The 20417-nt window shown below is 40.9% G+C and overlaps 1 protein-coding gene across 1 annotated transcript; it reads right to left on the bottom strand.

Annotated features, from left to right (window-relative positions):
- Positions 1–4735: 4735 nt before the first annotated feature.
- Positions 4736–19725, bottom strand: dll4 (delta-like 4 (Drosophila)). Its single transcript, XM_042503335.1, has 11 exons — positions 19232–19725; positions 18878–19138; positions 18437–18494; positions 16980–17243; positions 12331–12391; positions 10614–10744; positions 10249–10418; positions 9241–9460; positions 8081–8816; positions 7272–7380; positions 4736–5975 (listed from the first exon to the last, which is right to left on the bottom strand). Exons 1-11 carry the CDS (start codon positions 19283–19285, stop codon positions 5970–5972), a joined length of 2070 nt encoding a protein of 689 aa, XP_042359269.1. The 5' UTR covers positions 19286–19725; the 3' UTR covers positions 4736–5969.
- Between the last annotated feature and the right edge of the window lie 692 nt (positions 19726–20417).

The following is a 20417-nucleotide window of genomic DNA, read 5'->3' as shown; positions in this document are numbered from 1 at the left end:
TTTTGGCATGCACTGACCACCTATTTCCTGTGTGTGGGTTTCTTACTGACACCTAGTGTTAATTAATGAGACAACTACAAGAGCAGTGCAGGGCAAGGTTACAGAGCACAGGACAACGCCACCGTTAAGTATCGGTATGATCTGCTCACTCATGCATGTACGGGTAGATCATGAGACATTTCATGGTTTTGTCTCTTTGTGGTCATTGTACATCTTTTCGTGGTCATTTTGTGTCTTTTTGTGGTCATTTTGTCTTCTTGAGGGTTATTTTGTTTCTCTTTGCAGTTATTTTGGGTGTCTTTAAGATGTTTCTGGGTGTCTTTGAAGTGATTTTATTTATTTTTTTATTTTCATGTCTTTTTGTGTCTCCTTAAGGTTGTTTTTCTGTCTTTTAGTAGTCATTTGTGTCTCTTTGAGCTGATTTTTTGTCTTGTTTTGGTAATTTTATGTCTTTTTGGTTCTTTTGAGGTCATTTTGTGTCCCCTTGTGGTTATTATGAGTCTTTAGATGGTCCTTTAGGTCTCTTTGAGGTAATTTTGTGTCTTATTGAGGCAATTTTGGTTCTCTTAAGGCGTTTTTTTGTTTCTTTTGGTTGTTTTGTGTCACTTTGTAGTCAATTTGTGGTTGTTTCACCCGTTTTTGTAGACATCTTACATCTTTTGCAGTTCCTTTGTGTCTCTTTGATATTCTGCAGGTGAAGGCTAGGGGAGCCGTGAAACTTTTGGCCCCTGGACCTGCCCCTGGCAAGCCAGCTCAATAATCCACACATGCATGCACAAACACATGATCAATAGCCATTAAGCTTTGATGACGTGACAAACACTTGGTACTGTCAAAGAAAACCAGAGCAAAGCAGCAGTTTTGCACTCTCGGATATGACTGAGTGTCACCATTTTTGAAAAGTGTCATGTCGAGGCACTTTCACATTTCTCATGAGGAGATAGGAACATTTAAATTCCAAATCTGCGTCTTGATTCTCCATTCATAACATCAGTGTCACAGATTTTCCCCTCTTCCTCCTTCAGAAAAAATAGTGCTGATTAGCGTGTTTGTCTGTGCTCTCGCTTGTTTTGAGGTTGTTTCCTGAAAACCCCAGCGCAGATTAAAGAAAGCGATGCGTGAGAAAAGCAGTCAGCCTGCGCCGGCATGTTCTGCATTTTTTAATCAGGGAGGAAACAGGAACTGATGTCACCAGGTCACAAACAGGATGCTGTGATTATAACACAATGAAAAATGCCTGGCCATGCTATGGAGACCCAGAGGCCAAAGAGCAAAGCTCTAGCAAGAGTTTGCTGCTGCGATCGAGCGTGAAAGTGGGTGTGTGTTTCTGCTTATAGGTGTGATGATGGTGGGAAGAAACTCTTAGTAAGTCGTTGTGATAACGTGTGTTTTCCTTGAGCCAAACCGGAAGCACACTTTTCCAAACGTTTTTTTTTTTTTTTATTTAAATGCACACACAAGCCCTCAGATGAGGATGCCTAGGTCAACAGGCTAACAGGATGTGTGTGAGGGAAGAGCCGTCCAGATCCTCTGCCGAGTGTTGATTGCTGATGATTAGGCGGCGTTGACTGTCGCAGGATTTCTGTTAATTGGAGGCAGAAGAGGTTTGCATTTGATAATGCGGATGACACATTTCCTGTAATGGATTTTTCAAAACACTGGAACAAATTTATAACCGATCCATGGATTATATCTCCTCAATATCCAAGAAGGTTGGACATTAAAGCTGTATAATTTAACCCTTTAAAACCTGAGCAAATTGGTCTGAATTATTTCAAAAACATGGGTAGAAGGCTAACTTAACAAGACATAACCAGAAATTTAGCAAGAAATTAGGAAAAGAAAATAAGTAACAAGAAAATTTGTTGAACATAATCACAAAAAAACCCATGGATATGTAGGTGAAAGTGTGTCTTAGTCTTTAGTCTTTCGGCCTAAAAACCAATTGATTATAGTTAGGATCAGATCAGGTTTTGACTTAAAACACCTACATTTGGTGACATAAAAGTCACTGGACAGTAAAAACTACGTTGGGAAATGCTGCTGAGGGTCAGGAAAAACACAGGAATCAGCTGCTGAAATGAGGTATCAGTTTTCGGGTTGTCCGTCCATCTGGCACATTCCTGTGAATGCGATATTTCAAGAAAATTTGACACCAACATTTATTTGGACTAAAGGATGACCATATTAGATTTTGGTGGTTAAAGGTCAAAGGTGAAGGTCACTGTGACCTCATCAATCTCATTCTTGTGAATGCAATAGGGATTTTTTTAAAAAGTTGGCACAAACTTTCACTTGGACTTAACAATGAACTGACTTGAATGTGGTGTTCAAAGATCAAGGTTGCTCTGACCTTGCATCTGCCTCATTTTCGCGAACACGATATCTGAAGATGGTCTTGAGGGAGTTTTTTCAAATTTGGCACAAACGTACACTTGGACTCAAGAATGAACTGATTAGAATCTGATGGTCGAAGGTCAAAGGTCAAGGTCACAGTAATCTTATAAAACATTTTTTTTTGCCATAACTCAAGAACACCAGGTTTCCTTCCTTGAAAATGTGCTCACCGTGAAGATGTTCTGCGCTGTCGGAGGAAAGATGTGTGTGAAGCGTCCATGTTTTCACAGACATGGATGTTAACTGTAACTGCATTTGACAGTTTGTGGAGGCATACAGCTGCGTGGAGGTATATCCGATTTTTCTCTCGTAAAACCATGTGGATGTAGAGACAGTTTCAGCGAATATTACAAATGCTATTTCTATAAAAGTTACTAGTTGTATCTTTGAGAAGAGCAAAAATTTCCAGAAGACCAGAAGGCCAAATGGCAGTGAGAATGAGCAGATGGCTCCGATAAGTCAACTTTTCTAAAAATCTTTTTATTTATGTGTACTCGGAGCAGATCCACTGGCTCCCATTTGGTCTCCCCTCCCCTCTGGTGCCAGGCCCTCTCCTTCAGCTTTGTTCGCAGGAGTGGGTGGTACAGAACCGGGCATTGAAATATTGCTCTTAACCCTGAAGGGGAGGCAGGCAGTTGGGGAGCCTGTAAGTGCTTGAGTGTGTTTTTTATGGGAGGAGGTCTGTGCACTCTGTGTCATGCACACGGGCCGAGAGGCCTGGCATATGCTGCTGTTTTTATGGCACTGCAGACTCACTGCGTGCTCCCCCACGGCATCTGTTTGGTGCGCTGTGTGTGTGTGCGCGGACGCGTGTGTGCGAGCATTATGATGGGTGTGTGAGGTGGGGGGAGAGGCGTTCCCCTTTGCCCCGCGCCTGGCTTTGTTTCGCCATTTCCAGCTTGAGGGGGTGGTATCCGTGGAAACGGATTTGAATTTCAAGCCAATTTAGGGCCGGAGAGAGAGAGAGCGAGGGGTGGGTGAGTGGGGCGGGAGCCAAAGGCGTTTCCAGGAATTACTCGAGGTAGTGATGCTACAGTCAGGGGCCTTAAGGTTTCTATGTAATGTCTAAAATGTTATATATGATGTGAGAATGTAGGAGGACATCTGGATTTCATATTCATAAACCTGCTCATAATTTAAAGGGATGTTTCACGTTTTTTGAAAAGGGGTTGTATGCAGTACTTATCTACAGTCAGTGTGTTACATACAGTCGATGTCAGTCGGCATGCCTCAGTTTGGAGAAGAAGACAAGAGCACTGACAAGAAAGCCAAGCAATGTACTGCTGTTGAGGGAGGTCAGCAACAAAACGTGTACGCCATGTTGAGAGTATTTTTTACTGCTTCCCCTTTCTGTCTGCTTTGTCAGGGAAGCTATAAATGGCTTCAGTCTCATTTCTGCTGTCATCAGAGCCACCAGACTTCATTGAGAAAAATAGTAATTTAGCCCTCTGAACACGGGAGCTGCTGGTCCAATGCTGCTTCGATCAGTTAGATGGTTTTTGTTTTTGTGTGATTTTGGTGAATCGGAACTAACCCTTTTTAACGCCAAAGTCACACAATGACACATATAAACAAACTGTTTGAAGCAGCAGAAGATCAGCAGCTCCTGTGTTCAGCAATGTTAAATCACTGTACTTTTCAATGGAGTCTGGTTATGAGGAGGCTTCATTTCCCATTTGGAAATCACTGTGTGATAATAAGATTGAGCTGTGAAAATACCTCAATATAGTATACACATAAACTGAAATTGTTTTTTTAGGTGCTGAATCCAATCCACAGCAGTATGTTGCAGTATGTTGTCAGACTCCAGCCTGCTTTTCCAAAGTGGAGGTATACCGACTGGCGTGTCCTATAATATACGTAGATATAAGTGTACGCTACATTAAGAGTATTTTTCACTGCTTTATGATAATGTAAGACAGTCATTTCCAGGAGAAAAATGAAGCTGTTACATGGCTCCCTTTAAAGCCAGACTCCATTGAGAAAAACGGTGATTTAAAACCACTGAACGCAGGAGCTGCTGGTCTACCACTGCCTCGATTGATTATGGTTGTGTTATTGTGTGAATCTGGCAAAGAAAAGGGTTAGTTCGGATTCGCCAGAGTCACATAATAACAAAAACTAACTAACTGATCGAAGCAGCGGCAGACCGGCAGCTCCTGTGTTCAGCAAGATAAAATCGTTGTTTTCTTCAGTGGAGTCTGGTCTACAGTTCTCCCTGTTCGTTCCTGCCCTATCCACGGCTGTACAAATGGGTATGACTTGAGGGGTTAGGGTTAGGATGATTTTGAAAGTTCCCCAAACTTACAAAAATGAATAAATACCAAGACACATTTGATCATCATTTGTACTCAATTTCATTATTTAAAAACACCTCAAAAATAAGTTCCTTTTCCATTCACTGACATCAAATTAAAAACAGTTTTCAAGGAAGTTTTATTCTTCAGAAGTTTGGTCCTTATAAATATGCATTATATACAAAATAATATTATAAAACATATAAAGAGCAGTGTGTCATATTTAAATTAAACTCTGGAAATAATCATTTTAAAAAATTACATTATTGGTTCTGTATTTTTGAAATTTATTATAGGCAGGCAGTGGTGTGACAGTCTTTTCTCCTTGTTTTGAGTCTCTTTGTGTTTCTCAGTTGGGTTGCATAAAAAAAAACAACAACAACTTTTCTATGCAAACGTTTCCTTTCTTGGATCTTGCTGGCACAGCACTGACTATTGCGCTTCTGTGGTTTTTCTCTTCGATTCCCCGTTGATTAGAAAGTGTTTTCCCCCGATTTTTTTTCTTTTTGTAGTGCAAATGATCCAAGAACAGACAAGGGCACAAATTTAGCATTCAAACCCCCTCTTTTTAAGGCTTCTAGTGAATTTGGGCTGCATACAATCTTCATCGTTGCATGGAAAAGTCCAACCATTCATTTTCACGTTGATTGACAGTTGAAGATTAGTTTCAGACATTCATAACTCTCAGTGTTTGTGAGGTTGGATTGTGACAGTGGGGTGAGTTCACTCGTCTCGACCCTGAGTCTTGCATAGCAGGCGAAGCTGGCAGGAGTGAGTGTATGTTGGGGGATTTGAAGGGGTCATATATCTTAGGCACCTTTTTTTTTTTTTTTTTTTTTTTACTGATTGGTTGGCTGTCAAAGTCATGATTATCACACAAGGCCGGGTCAGATACGAGGGGCAACGGTCCGCCTTCGCCTCCTTCTGCTGTCCAGGATGGCCCGAGATTATAAATTATTATGTCAGTCTTCACACCTTGTGTAGTCAGTTTATACGCCAGTCCGTTTAACCATTGTCACAACTGAGAGAGGTCCTTCACTGTACATGTTTTGCATACAAACACTCGGTCAACATAAAGTTCCTCAGTTCTTTTTTTGTGTGTTTTTGCGGAGCAGAGGTTTCTGCCCTCTCCAGTTCCTCAAGTGTTCCAGAGCAGCAGTGGACATCTAAAACAATCTCCAGTCTCTTCTCAGCATTTGTAAACAATCCAGAATATTTCATTCTGCCTCGATTGTGTCTTTCTCCTCGTTCCCTCGCTTTCAGACCCCTCACAGTTTATACCTGTAGGAAAAAAAAGGAGAGACAATTTTAATTAAAAAAAAACAACAACTAAATAACACAATTAAAGTTTCAGTGTGTAAAATTTAGAGGGATTTAATCGTGAGGACTGCAGATTAAAACCATTGGAAACTTCTCCCGGTTTGAATTCCTTCTATGGTAATCGTTCAGGAGATTTGTAACCAGGAGCTGAATTTTCCAAAGAGCTCTCTTTTTTCCCAAAACACAGTGAAACACTAAATAAAGCAGTTTCACGTCACAAATCAGTTTTCTTTCCATCATGTTTGGCATGACGCTGACAGCCTGCTTCTCCTTTACCTGCAAATTTGTGCTAATCTATTTTCTGATCCAGAAAACAGACCAGCAGTAACCGGTAAAAACACTGACTAAAGCAGTTTCATGTTACAAATCAGTGTTTCTCCTATTCTGTTTGGCATGTCGGAGACAGGCTGCTAGCCCAGCACCTGCTAAAGTGTGCTCACTATTTTCTCTTATGACATAAAATCAAGACTTTTAGGAGGTTTCTAGTGGGAGCCAAATTATCCGCAGAGGTCTCTTCCTCTCAAAAACAAATATACCCATGATTAAGGCCAGTAAAAACACTGAATAAAGCAGTTTTAAGTTTAAAAATCTGTGTCTTGGAGAGAACTACAGCAGCCAACGCGAAAACACAAATGGCCCTGCCTGGTTTGTCTGTTCTGGGCTACTGTAGAAACATAGTGATCTCCGTAGACGAAAACCTGCTCCCTATGCAGATATAAACAGCTTATTCTACGGAAACAAAAATATGTCAGTTCTTATTTTCAGGTGATTATACACCAAAGAAAACATACTTATGAAATAATATTCCATTTCTGCCAATGTATCCCTCTAAATCCTACACACTAGACCTTTAAGTGTTTTCAGAGCACTTTTTGAACTTATAGGTCACATGCTCCAGTATCACCATCATATTTTCCTTGGAAATGCACATCTTTAATAACTCCGTGAAATGCCACAACAGTAAAACATAGCACCTCTGAGACCGAGCGGAGCCAAACATATGTGAGGAATCAGTATAAGTTTGGACTTCAGGTCATCATGTGGCCAAGATAAAGAATAGCCGGCGTAATTTACAGAAACCGATAATGCAGTCGATTGGGCTTCCTCCTCCAGCTGAGTACCCAAAATACAGTTTTCTACAAATTGCATTATGTCATAAAGGGTTGATGCACTAGTGATGGACGGTGCACTTGGGATGACATTTCAAGAGGAGGTTTGGGAAAAAGCTGATGAAGATGATTTTTTTTTTTGGCTTACCTCAGTTGCTATGACGCACTCCCTCCTCTCCTCCGCTATAACAAATACCGACTGGTACATGGAGTCTCTCGAGGAACATATCGTTGATATCCTACACTCTGGCTTTTCACTGCAAACACAAATCACACTTTGTGTTAAGGCAAACTAAAAGCACATGGCAGAGCTATGCATTAGGCACATATATAGTGAAGCAGCAGGAAGCAATTGTGAAATAAATGTGCTTTGTGTAAATGAGAAACAATGTTTTTAACCCTTTGAAACCCGGAGCAACATCACTTTTCTTGTGCTGCTTTCAGATGCATTTCACAAGTATTCAAATCTTTAAATCTTTACATTGGTGCAATTTCTTTAAAAAACAAAAACATGGGTAAGGGCAATGAGTAACTTGGTGATTAATGTTCCACAAATTGCCATTAGATTTGGAAAATATTTTTTCAAAAGCTAGGGGAAAATGTCTGGAAAAAAAGGATTTTTTTTTTTTAATTATCATAATTACATATTTAAAAATATGTTAATCAGACTTCTTATCATTTTTAAGCATATTTAAGTGCATTTTCCAAGTATTATTTGCCTTTTTTTCTTTTTTTTTTTTTTTTTTACTGATTTCTTGCTAATTTTTGGGTCATTTTTTCTTTCAATGCCCATTTCCGTCTTCCCATGTTTTTGAAAAAATCAAGTCAATTTGGTCAGGTTGCGAAAGGGTTAAAGGATGAACATAACAGCTGAGACTCAGCAGGGCTCCAAATATATGTCAATTTATGAACACAATAAACAGAGGCAGAAATGGGCGCGAATATGTTTTTTCTTACCTGTACATTCTACTCAAGGGCATTTTGTCTTCTAAACATTTGTCGTAAATAAGACTTTTATCCTCATGTGACTTTTCATCCTTGAACTCCTTTGATTTCGAGTTGTAAGAGTCCAAGTGATAGTTTTTATGGATAAAGTTCGATTTCTCCGAATCGCAGTCCACCTCCAGGCTCATTTTCTGGTTCGTGTTCTTCAGCTGAGACTCCGAGATCAGGTTGTCCTTCTGAACATTCGACAAGTTGTTCATAGTCTCCGTGTCTCCCCTCTCTCTTTGCGCCTGCCTGTGGATGTGCCTCAACGCCAAGCCCACCATGCACAGCAGCACCAGCAGCGCCACCAGCCCCACGGCCAGAGAAACCGCCGCCCACTGAAAGCCGTCTTGAGCCTCTCCGTTCACAGGAGAAGTGACGGCGGCGAAGAACTCGCAGTGAGGCCCGGTGAAACCTGAAGGGCAGATGCAGGTTGCTGGAGGCTTGCCTGGCCCGCCGCCTCCAGTGCAAAGGCCGCCGTTGAGGCAAGGACGAAGGGAGCACTCATCAAAGACTCTGTCACAGTTACGTCCCCCGTAGCCGGCTGGACAGGAGCAGGTGTAGTCGTTGATTCGATCTTGGCAGGTGCCGCCATTTAGGCAGGGGTTGCCAGCGCACTCGTTGATGTTGATTTCGCAGCGTTGGCCGGTGAATCCCGCACGGCAGCTGCACATACGTACGCCACCATGGATCAGACACAGACCACCTACAGAAGAGGAGAGGACAGTTAGTATGAAGAAAATTTGCATTCAAAATGATTGCAACATCAACATGATCTCTGTAAACCTTCCCAGAGGCCCTTGCAGTTCACACATCTCCATCAAGTCTATTGTTCCCCCAACAAAGAGCGGTCCCGCAGCCCTCCATGTTTACAAGACTTGAGAAATCGAGCTGCGCTGGATATTTGTCCCCCTCTCATCAACAACCACAGCGAACCGTGGCGACATTTACAATCTGCTGCTCTGAGCTGCCGAGTGTTTATACGGAGGACAATAGACACCAAGTTCCCACCAATTCCTGTTGTTCCACACTGCTGCAGGAATTTGACGGGGGGAGAAAGAGCGAGGGGAAGTTCAGATAGTTGGGGGCGGGGAGGGGGGGTGGGAGCAAAGAGGGGAGGAAGACCGTACCATTAGCACAGGGAAGCGACGTGCACTTGTCCACTCTCTTCTCGCAGTTGAGTCCGGTGTAGCCGCGGGGACACTCGCACATGTAGCTGCGGCCATTGTCCTTCTCCCAGCATTTGCCGTTGTGGAAACACGGGGAGTCGGCGCATGTCAGCAGGCTGTGCTCGCAGTGGGAGCCCTCGAAACCTTGCGGGCATGTGCACATGTAGCCGCTTTCCAGATTCTGGGGGAATTGAGGAAAGAAGAAAACATTAGATGGACAATTATAAAGAGAATCTGGAAAACTAGAACCAAGATTGTATGCCTCCGCAAATCAGTGAAGGTGCAGTTACAGTTTACATCCATGTCTGTGAGAACACGGACGCTTCATAAACATCTCAAAGTTAACACCGACCTTGACCGTTTAAACTCCAAATTCTAATCAGATCATCGTGAAGTCCAAGTAGACATTTGTACCAAATTTGAGGCAACTTCCTCAAGGTGTTTTTTATATATCACATTCACAAGAATGTGATGCATGTCTACACTGACCTTTGACCTTTGACCACCAAATTTTAATCAGTTCATTCTTGAGTCAAAGTGGACCTGTGTGCCAAATTTGAAAAAAATACCCTCAAGGGGTTCTTGATATTGCATTCATGAGAATGCAAGGCCACATTGACGTTTGACCACCAAATTCAAATCAGATTATCGCTGAGTCCAAGTGGACATTTGTGCCAAATCTGATAAAGTTCCATGAAGGGATTCTTGAGATATTACGCTCAAAAAGAATGAGACAGATAAGGTCACGGTGACCTTGATCTTTGACCACCGAAATCAAATCAATTCATTGTTGAGTCAAAGTGGATGTTTGTGCCAAATTTGAAGAAATCCCCTCAATGCGTTCTTGAGATAGCATATTCGTTAGAATGGGATAGACGGACAACCCGAAAAACATAATGCCTCCGGCCTCGGCTATTGCAGAGGCATAAAAGCAGTTAATATCAGATTCTACAAGTGTTTCTAATTTACCGTGCATATCCCTCCGTTCCTGCAGGGGTTGCTGTCACACTCCTGCATCTCCAGCTCACAGTTGACCCCTGTGAAACCTGGCAGGCATGTGCACGTATAGCTGCCCTGTCCCGTGTTCATGCAGGTGGCGCCATTCACACAGGGGTGGTGATGGGTGCAGAAGTTCAGGTCTGGGGGAGAGAAGAGTGTTTGTTTACAGGGAGGAAAAAAAACACTATCTACCACGGATATGTACAAAGCTATGCTTCAGAGGAAACCTAATTTACTAATGCTTTCAAGTTAATTCAAATGAAAACAGTGCACAAGTAATATGAGAACATCTTTTAAAAAGGAACAGCAGCAGTGGTCCAAGTTGTCTGGTGTACCTTGGTCACATAATAGGCCTCCCCAGCCCTCCTGACAGTTACACTGCCACGGCAGCTGGCAGGTGCCATGCTTACAGGCCGGGTACTTCCTGCACTCGTCGCAGAAGGTGCCCTGCCAGCCGTCTCTGCATCTGCAAAATATTACAAAAGACATTCATTTGATTAATCACTTAATGCCTTGCAGTGCAGATCTTACGAATAACACATCCGAAATCTGGCACTTAAACCTGCCAATTTGAATTCTATTAAACATGCGGCCGATTTTATAGCCTCGTCATGGATTAGCTGACGATTACATTAAGAAATCAGTCATCAATCATGCAAGCAGACGTTAATAGCTGCACCACAGTTGGATATAGTCATTAAATGCTCATATAAATCCATCATGAATAAATTAAAAATTAAAAGTGATTTTCTTTTTCTTTTCAGTGAAAGTGAAATTATGCATCAGCACTGACGATTATGTTTCCCCCGACCTCATATCACATCAGTTATTGCATGCAACAACATTGTTTTTGCAATAAAATGGTGAGTAAAGATATAAGTATTGTCGACACTGCAAACAATGTGAATGCAGTAACCACATGGTAAACATAGGCAGAGAATCATGAAAGTATGAGTAAATAATTAAGAAAAAAATGATGAATTATAATAGCACAAAGGTGAAATATTAGTTTCAAGAATTCTGGCAGCAAGCCAACATCTAGGGCATTTTTTTCTTCTTTCCCATGAATATCTGTTTCTCAGCACAGTGCGCTGCAACCTTGTCAGACCATGAGATTCTGGGATGTACTTTTAAGGTTTCAACATTTTTTTTTTCTGCCAAGTGAGCCGAGGCAGGGGAGCAGCTTTACGGTGTTGGGTATCTGAAGGGTTTAACCTAAATTTGGGCCAGTTTGTAGCGGTGGGAATGATGGATTTGTGTCTAAAAAGAGGGCAAAATGGGATTCAAGGGGAATTTCTCACAGTGATCTGGTGGGTGAGTGCGTGTGTGATTTATCCTCGCTGGTGAGTGAGACATGGTAGTGACACGAAGGGAACATGGGAAGCGGAGGAGTCAGTGAGTGACGCACGGAGAAGAGGGAGGGAAAATACATGTTTTTTGTTGTTTTAGTGAACTTTAAAGGATCAAGCTCTAAGGGACTGTACTTAATTTATCAGAGTAGGGGGACGGCTTGGGTCTGACTTTTTTTGTTTGTTTGTTTTGATGTCATGACCCTGCCTCCACCATAAATAACCATATTTCCAAGTTTCTGGCTATCATAAATCACCTATCACCCTCATGCCAAATAAAAAAACATAACTCCACACCCAGTGCTTTAAAAAAAATATTTAAAGTGCCACCACCTCCCTGCTCATAAATATTAAACAGTCCTTTATTAGTTGTATGTAAACAAAAGTTTGTAGCAATAATTGTAGATTTTGTGAGGCAGGCAGTGCAATATTTGGTATATGTTTCCAATAAAAACATGAAAATAGTACTTTTATTTTGACAAAAAGCACCCCCCCCCCACCCCCCCACCCCCCAACAACAATACCAATGGCCCTGTTTGTATGAGACAGAGTTGCTGATGTTAATATGACAAATGACCTTAAAAACTTGATTTAAGAGACACGCAACCAAATCTCTCCACGTGGATGTAACTGTTGCCATATGTGCTCCTTCCTACACAACAGCCAACACCTACTTCAACACTTGAGAATTATTAATACTTACACACACTCGCCAGGTTTGGAGCAGTTTCCATTCCTCTCGCTGCAGCCCTCCAGACAGATAGCTAAAGCAAAGACAAAAAAACACAAACATAGAGTTATTAAGTCTGCTACTCTTTCTGTTTTTTTTGCTACGGCTCCCACCTGGTTGCTTTAGCATAACTGTGTCTGGTGAAGTTTCACAACTTTCAAACTTAAAAAAAAATAATAAGTAAGGGACTGTTTGTTATTTATGAGAGGGGAGGGGTTTATTTTTACAGTGTGTTTATTATAGCCACAAACTGCACAAAAAGAAATCATTGTCAGATTTTATAATTTCCAGTAGTCCTTAAACACATTGTGTTACACTGTAACAGAAAAAAACCCCCAAAAACAAATCTGAGTTTAAAATAGTGATATTTCATCAAAATCACTTTATTCTACTTTTAAAACTTTCCCAAAAATAAACCTGTTTGCACCAACTAACCAGCATGCACGGAAGTATCTCGCCTCAACTTTTTACTTTCAGCCAACAAAAAACTAATTTATGTTGCGTTTTCTCCAAGTGACTCAGGGTGGCTCAAGGAAAAATATTTGAGATGAGTCAAAACAAACAAACAAAAAACAACAAAAAACAAAAAATAAACTAAGTCACACTCCTGCCACCCTTCTCCCCTGATAAATAAAGAACTGTCCCTAAGAGGCAAACATGTCAAACAGCATATTTATAGGAAATAAAATGAAATCTATAAGTGTTACAAGTAAAACAACACTATGGAAACCTCTCACACTCAATATCAACCAAGGCCTGATTTTCTTGAAATAGCAAACATGTTGAGAGGCTTCAATCTGTCTCCACTTTCCTCTGAAGCCTTCATTTGATCTAAACCTGTCCGCCACACCCCCAGCTGTCACGGAGGGGAGAAAAAATCAGTTGAGGGTTTGTTTGTCCCGTTTTAAGTGTACCGGTCTTGCATGACACTGATTCGCAGGGCAACATATCAGGCGACTGACGGTAAGCGGCCGGTTTAGTCCAGAACAGATGCTTGCTCTCAATAGCAGACAGCTGTCACTATTGTTGTTTGTGGTCTGCCAGAACCATATTTGCAGCTGCTACTACCGCGCGCCCAACAATGGAAGCATCGATGGCGCGTGGCGGATAATAATGCCGCGATTAACCTTGGCGCGTGCAGTCGCCTGAGTTCCCTCCTATCAATGCCCGCGCACCCCCTCCTGTCTGCGGATTATGTTACCGGGCACGCGCGGGTACAGTACTCTATGAAGAGATATATATATTTTTTTTAATTTTAAAAACACAAATTCTTGTTTCTGGAAGTGAATGACCATTGGTGTGGACACACATTTGGACAAAACGCCAGGTAAATACACACCTGTGTATGCTAATTTGAATGTTGACAAGCTAAATTAGCAGATAAGCTAGGAAGTGACCCTTTAGCATTTACACCTGTGGTCATTAGTCTTAAGATTCTGTTTTAATTCGGATATTTTTGACTACTGCTTGTAAAATTTAGGCTACAATCTGTGCTTTATTGTACTTAAAGGCCCTGTATGTAAACTTTATTGGGGTACTGCATCACAATATTTGTTTACAATAACTTCCAGGTAGAAAACCCTGAAATGGCGCTGCAGAAATGCCTCAGTTTGTCAGTTTTTAGCCCTTTTAAAAAAGTTTAGCCTAAAAAAAATCGATATTTGTTCAGGTGTGCGCTTAATTTAGAAAATTTTAACTGCCTTACTTTGTTGTCCTACAATTAAAGACATTATCTATTAGCTTCAGGTTTAATTACGATATTTTTGACCACTCCTGCTTGTAAAATTTAGGCTATAGTGTGTGACTTTATACTGCTTAAACGTCCAATGTGTTGGTTTAGAGGCAGTCAATTTACGACCCACGGACCAAATCTGGTCCCCCAATAGGGTCATTTTGCAAAAGTGTCCGTGAGGCAAAGCAAGTTGAGTATCCCTGCTTTAGGAGATTAAATGTATAGTCTGAATCACGATGTTTATTTACAACAACTAACGGGTAGAAACCCCTTCATCACTTACATTAAATGAAACAGCGCTAAGCAAATAGTGCCACCTAGAAAAAATCAATTTCAGTTCAAGTGTACGCTTTATTCAGAATATTTTAACCTTTTTACAACAAGGATCTGAAGCCGTTATCTCAAAGCCACCAGACTCTGAAGAAGAAGATGAAGAACATGGGATTTGTTAGTCTAACTGAGTGCTGCCTAACTTGGCTCACGTGGAAGGTAAAGCTGAAAAACATTCGTCAGGTAGCTGGTATATGTTTGTTGGGCTAAGTTGAGTACATTGCTCAGCTTCAGTGCCAGCAGATTTGGTTTATCGGAAACGCTAGCAAGCAAAACAGTACATAAAACAAGCACAGTAGAAATGCGAGGCAGGTCTGGGGTTGTATTGTTATACCAGTTTCAAGTTATACCGTAGTATGAATATTGATGGTTATCATGCCTTGTAATTTATCTGTGGTGTTAGAAAAAAAAAACTGGATGGAGATTCTCCCCTTTAGCTGTTTTGAAAAGGGAGACTTTTACACATACTAACATTTTTAAAAAGGTCTTATGTTTACATTCATTCAAGGGTTATCATAACTGATAATAATACTAATTCTGTAATACTGTGATACTGTGAGCCTGTGATATCTTCTGAGACTGTTATCATACTGTGAAAATCTCATACTGTCGTAACCCTAGACAGGTCGGACCTCCGAGTTTAACTATAAAACTTTAAATGATACAGTGACAGCTGTCAATGACAACCAAAAGAAACAAGTTTTCAGAGTTCGTATAACTTTGCAATTCAAACCAATTGCCAGTTGTCTCCCTGGAGGTAATTGTTTTTGTCAGCGTAATGTCAGGGTGATTCGGACGCTCGGAAGATATTGCAATTTCTTTGCTTTAGTGTAGAACGCTCATTTAGATTCGGAGCGGCTCCTCTCCCACCAAGTCCGCCATGTTGTTCTACAGTAGCCCAGAATGGACAAACGAAACACTGGCTCTAGATAGGATAGTTTGTGTTTTCGCTCGGCACATTGGGGAACTTTGACTTGGTTGCACTCTTCTAGGTGCCACCAAATCCTACACAACTAAAACGAGTGTCTTCAACATCCTAAAATGTGCAGACCCAAATGCTTGTTTAAACTGACGTATGGGAGTGTGTGAGAGAGGGGAAATTATAGTCTCTGAAAGACGTCTAATCTATCTTTCTCATGTATATTTTCTGTAGTCACCGACGATTGATGTGTCTGTAATTGCAACACGTGAGCCCATCTGGTTAGAATTTGGCGCCACAGTCAAAATAGCACATGCCAATTTCTCTCTCACCACCAAGTGACACGGATGACAGATCCGCTGTCACCCATGTGGCCACACATCCAGCACATGGTAACTATTACTCTCACGGTGCCTCCTTCCAATCTACTCTTTGATTAATTTGTTTTGGTGAAAAGGGCCTTCGGTATTGTTGAGCCAAATGGCATCGGGCCTCCTCACGGGCCCATTCAGAGCCGTCCAAAACAAGGGAGTGTTGGTCTAAGATTCGGCCAAGTGGGTTTGCACGAGTATAATGTGCCCGTTGTCATGCAAAGCCGTCTGTCCCTCAACTCATATATTCAATGAGTGATCACAAACCCACAACCAATTACACGTCAGAATTATATGACTTCAAATTATATGAGGCTGAAATATGCATTCTGGACCAAAATTGCCTGCCGCAGTAATGATGTCATGTCTTGTTTTAGCGCTCAGCGTCTTGTGGCCTTAATGATGATGACCTTTGGGTTATCTTGCAGCTTAACCCTTCGAAACCTGAGCAAATTATTTTTATTTCTTTCAAAAACATAGGGGGAAGGCAACAAGCACCTTAACGTGGCCAAAAGATTAGCAAAAAATGGTTAAAAAAGAAAGTTTAAAAAAAAAGAAAGAAAATAAGCTTAAAAAAACCCACAAAAAACAAAAAGAAAAAAAGAAAACATAAACATTCATGAAAATTACCCAGAAAAAAAGTTCTGAAAATATTTATATTTATTTTACAAATGTTCTTTTTGTATAACATAACTTTAAATATAAAATTATTTTAATTATAAATATTTTCCCCCTATTTTTTGGATAATTTTCTAATAATCCCCCCATCTTTTAAAAAAATAATTTTTAAGTGGAATTTCTAGAAATTTGTGGGACATTTTTTCACCAAGTTGGTCATTGCCTTTTTCTCCATGTTTTTGAAAGAAATTAAACTAATTTGGTAATTTTTCAAAGGGTCAAATAGCTTGTGAGCTTAACTGATGTCGATCCAGTTTTCAAAATGAAAATAACTACTGATATCTGCAACTTGTGCGTGCTCACATATCTTTTTTTCTCTCCAGGAGTTAAACCATAATGAGGAAGGGCAAAGGTCATGCACCATGAGGAGACCTCGCAGAACTCTTTTAAGGTAAGGACCGCCAAAAAGTTCTTATCAAACCACAGCTGATCAGAAACAGATTCCACCGTCTATAAGTCATTTGGAAATATCCGAAATACAGCAAAACAAACTCAAAGCAACTGACATAAAAGAGAGAAACACCAGACTGCTGACACACAGTAAAACAGCTGATTATTCAGCCTTTTAGACAATATTGTGCTGATTTCTTACGTTCTTCGCAGTATTTCCCCTTCCAGCCAGGCAGACAGGATAACTGCCCGTCACGGTTGCAGGTGTAGTGGCCAAATCGGTCGTCCCTGGGCGCGCATTTTTTGGAACAACTTTCCCCGTAGTAACTTTCGTTGCAGATGAACCTGTACGAATATCTCAGCTCGGTCTGCTTTCCAGTCTGCGTGTCCTGCGACCAATCAGTTCCTACACCCAGCTGTCTCTGGATGGCCATAAAGCTTATCAAAAACTCTGGGTTGTTGTTATCTGAAAGAGACAAAAAAAGGAAAATTAATGTAGGATATCTAAATTGTTTACACTGTAAAAACTGACAAGTTGATCTTAATTTTAAAAAATCAAGGAAACGGATTGCCTTGAAAAACATTTGTATGTTATAATCTAAAGCTATGTTTATATTATATCTAAATGTTAAGTTTACTTATAATTTTGTTGTATTTAAGTAATTTTGTGAAGTTGTTGCAACTTCAAAATGACTACATTGTTCTTTCCAAGTGTTAGCAACTTAAGTAAATCAAGTTCATCTGACTTAACTTGGTCATAAGAGAATTTTGCTAATGATGAAGTTAGGAGATATTTGGGTTCTGATTTGTTATCATGTTTAAAAATAGACAAATATGACTTATATGCAACCAGCAGAGATGTACGATACATTAAACTTGTTTTACTTAAGTTGCTGAAACTTAGAAAGTTTTATTTAATTGAACTTGTCATTTTTAAGTTGCAACAACTTCACAAAATCAAGTAAATGCGACTAAATTTTAAGTAACAGTTTGATATAAAGTGAACACGAATTAAGACTAATGATTCTATTTATTTGCATTTTTCAAGGAAATCAGTTTCCTAGATTTTTTTAAGTAAAATTGACTCATCAGATTTTACGTTGATGGTTCCATGTCAAAAGCTGCCTCATAAATAGCTCATAGGGTTCAAAAGTCGCCCACTTTCGCTTCAATAATCCGCCCAGCAACCAAGCTGCATCCCTTATCAAATCCCATACAGCTTAGATGAAAGATAAACTCAGGTTGAAATTTCCTCTTTCTTTTCCGTCAGCGAAAACATTCCCAGGCCCAGTCCCCTCTTCCAAAGGGCGGAACAGAGTAAGGTGTAAAATACAGGAAGATGTAGTCAGGGGTTTTTGGCAGGCGCTGCGTATTCTCACCAAAGCCCACAGCTCTTTCCCACGACCAAAATAAACCAGAGGAAGTTCAATTGTATTGGGTATAAGAATGAAAAAGGTGTTCTGAAGTTCATAACAAAGGAGTGAATAGGCGTGAAAATGTGTGAAATTATGAACAATTAACCAGGAGGTGGAGAGGGAAATGTTGCATTTGATAATTTTTCTTTTGCATGTTTTTGGGCAAAAAAAGGTAAACTAGTTGCCTCATGTGTAACATGTACTGACAGAGCTCCCTCCTGTGGCAAAGAAACGTTGCACTTACCTACAGGTAGCTTTCCATTAGGTGAATGCCAGGCTTCAATTATTAATGAAAATGACCCCTAAGGACAAAACACATGCAAGAAATTAAAATCAATGACACTGTTTTTGCAATTTTTTTTTGCATATGTCATAATTTAGGGAAGAAAGTTTGCATCTTTAATTTGTCTTTTCTGTTTCATAGACTGCTATTGCACTTCAGAGATATTTGATTATTGCATGGCCTTCTGGATTTTGAAATGAACGACGACGCAGCAGTCCAATCTGTTTTGCCGACAGAGTATTACCTAAAGATATGGATTAGATGAGCTGACCAATAACCGGTGCGCTCCCAAAATGCATAGCAGTTGACTTGAAACAACATCATAGCAGCTTGTTGCAATATAAAGAAATTACAAAAAAAAAAAAAAAAAAAAAGTGGACGCACAGCTCCACTGGCTCTTACCGGCCATCCAAAGGTGAACGGTATCTGAATCGGTTTAGATAAAGTGCCACTGTCCTTGGCGCTGAAAGAGTTTGTCCCCAGCACCGCTGTCATTGTACTTCCAAAGATGCAGTCACCTGGCGAGACCACAGCCTGATAGTTCTTCAAGCAAATTCTGAAATAAGTCCTGCAGTCGGGTTTGCATGCGCTTCCGTTCGCCAGCAATCCCTTGTGGTTTTTAAATTCGTGGAGATCAAGCTCAAAAACACCGGATCCAAATACCTAAAAGAGAAGGGAATATGATTTAGGGCTCGGTTATTTAAAAAAAGACACAAGTGGCTCTCCATCTTGAGGTTTGGAGATGCTCCTTCATACCTGTGATATCAACGTGGTGCTGAATGCGATGGTAAAGGTGAACCAGGCTGCCATCCTTCTCGCTTCTCCAGGGCAGCCGCGTCACCAGACAGCAAAACAATCCTATTCCAAAGTATTTACACCAAGGTAAACAAATGGATAAAAATATCTCTAAAAAAACCAAAAAACACGTATAAATCCTTCTTCACTCCAAGGGAGTTCTCCCGTAGCTCCTTGTTGGCGTGCGTCAAAAAGCGTCCAGAGAAAGCAAGTTATCCAAAAGGTGAGGGAAGACCCCAATATCCACAGCTTCTTCTTCTCTGTCAGCAGCAGGCGTCCCCTCCTCGCATTGGTACTGTACTCCACAATGGTGGCTCCGCTATAGTGCGCGCGCGGCTCAGAGCTTGTTTTGGTGCTGAACTTGGTGCGTCAGTGCGCCACGGACGTTCACCGCTCGTCTTATTACTCGTGAATGAACCGTAGCGTGCCTCCTCTCAGATATATAGACTTGCGCTGCGCTGCTCATTACATAAACCGTCAATCACTCCGCCCCGGCGCCGCCCACTCTACATATTCAACCCCCTTCTCCTTCCAACCCAACAACAATTATCCAGATTTAATACCCACTGGCATTGCGCTCACTGACCACCATGGATACTGGGCGATTATTAACAAGCCCTAACATCTGTTGACTTATTTTTAGCGCACAATGCGGCCCGGACGCACATTTAACGCATTATGGACAGTGAGCGGGGGACAATGAAGGAGAGCCGAAACTTCGAGAAGCAGGAATTCAATTAGGGTGTTTTACTCCTTGCACCCTTTTGCCCTTGGTTCCACTCAATTGCACGCCTAATTAGCCCTCACCAGCATTGGAGCCGTTGTGCGCACTATTTCCTTTCAGAGCCGTCACTCTCTGTGGGGTCAAACGCGTCTCTCCCTCGGGCTGGATCATACACAATGGAACTAGAAATGCGATTATAGAGAAAAATATCCCCAGCCTTTGTTTTTTTTTTTTAAATTGCCGATGACGTAGAAATTTACTTAATTTTCTGTTTATTGTTTAAGGCATTTAGGTCCAATATTTCAAACTGATATAATATGCAGATCAAATGACCTAAACCAACTTATAAAATATGTATTAATAAAAAGATGAGAATTTTAAAGATGAGAAATGTATTTGATGTTTTTCTAAAACGTGGAGAAG

The sequence above is a fragment of the Plectropomus leopardus genome, chromosome 16 (genome assembly GCF_008729295.1).
Source record: "Plectropomus leopardus isolate mb chromosome 16, YSFRI_Pleo_2.0, whole genome shotgun sequence".
Lineage (NCBI taxonomy): Eukaryota > Metazoa > Chordata > Actinopteri > Perciformes > Serranidae > Plectropomus > Plectropomus leopardus.
The sequence above is the reverse complement of the archived record's forward strand: the minus strand, read 5'-3'. Positions and strand labels throughout refer to the sequence as shown.

What these genes read in the sequence shown, in the direction of transcription:
- dll4 (XM_042503335.1), bottom strand. Translation starts at nt 19,285, where the DNA reads ATGGCAGCCTGGTTCACCTTTACCATCGCATTCAGCACCACGTTGATA. An exon ending in GGGGAAATACTGCGAAGAAC is followed by an intron (nt 12,392 to 16,979) that starts GTAAGAAATCAG and finishes TCTTTGCTTTAG; the next exon opens with CTATCTGTCTGGAGGGCTGC. An exon ending in GGAACGGAGGGATATGCACG is followed by an intron (nt 9,461 to 10,248) that starts GTAAATTAGAAA and finishes CAATTCCCCCAG; the next exon opens with AATCTGGAAAGCGGCTACAT.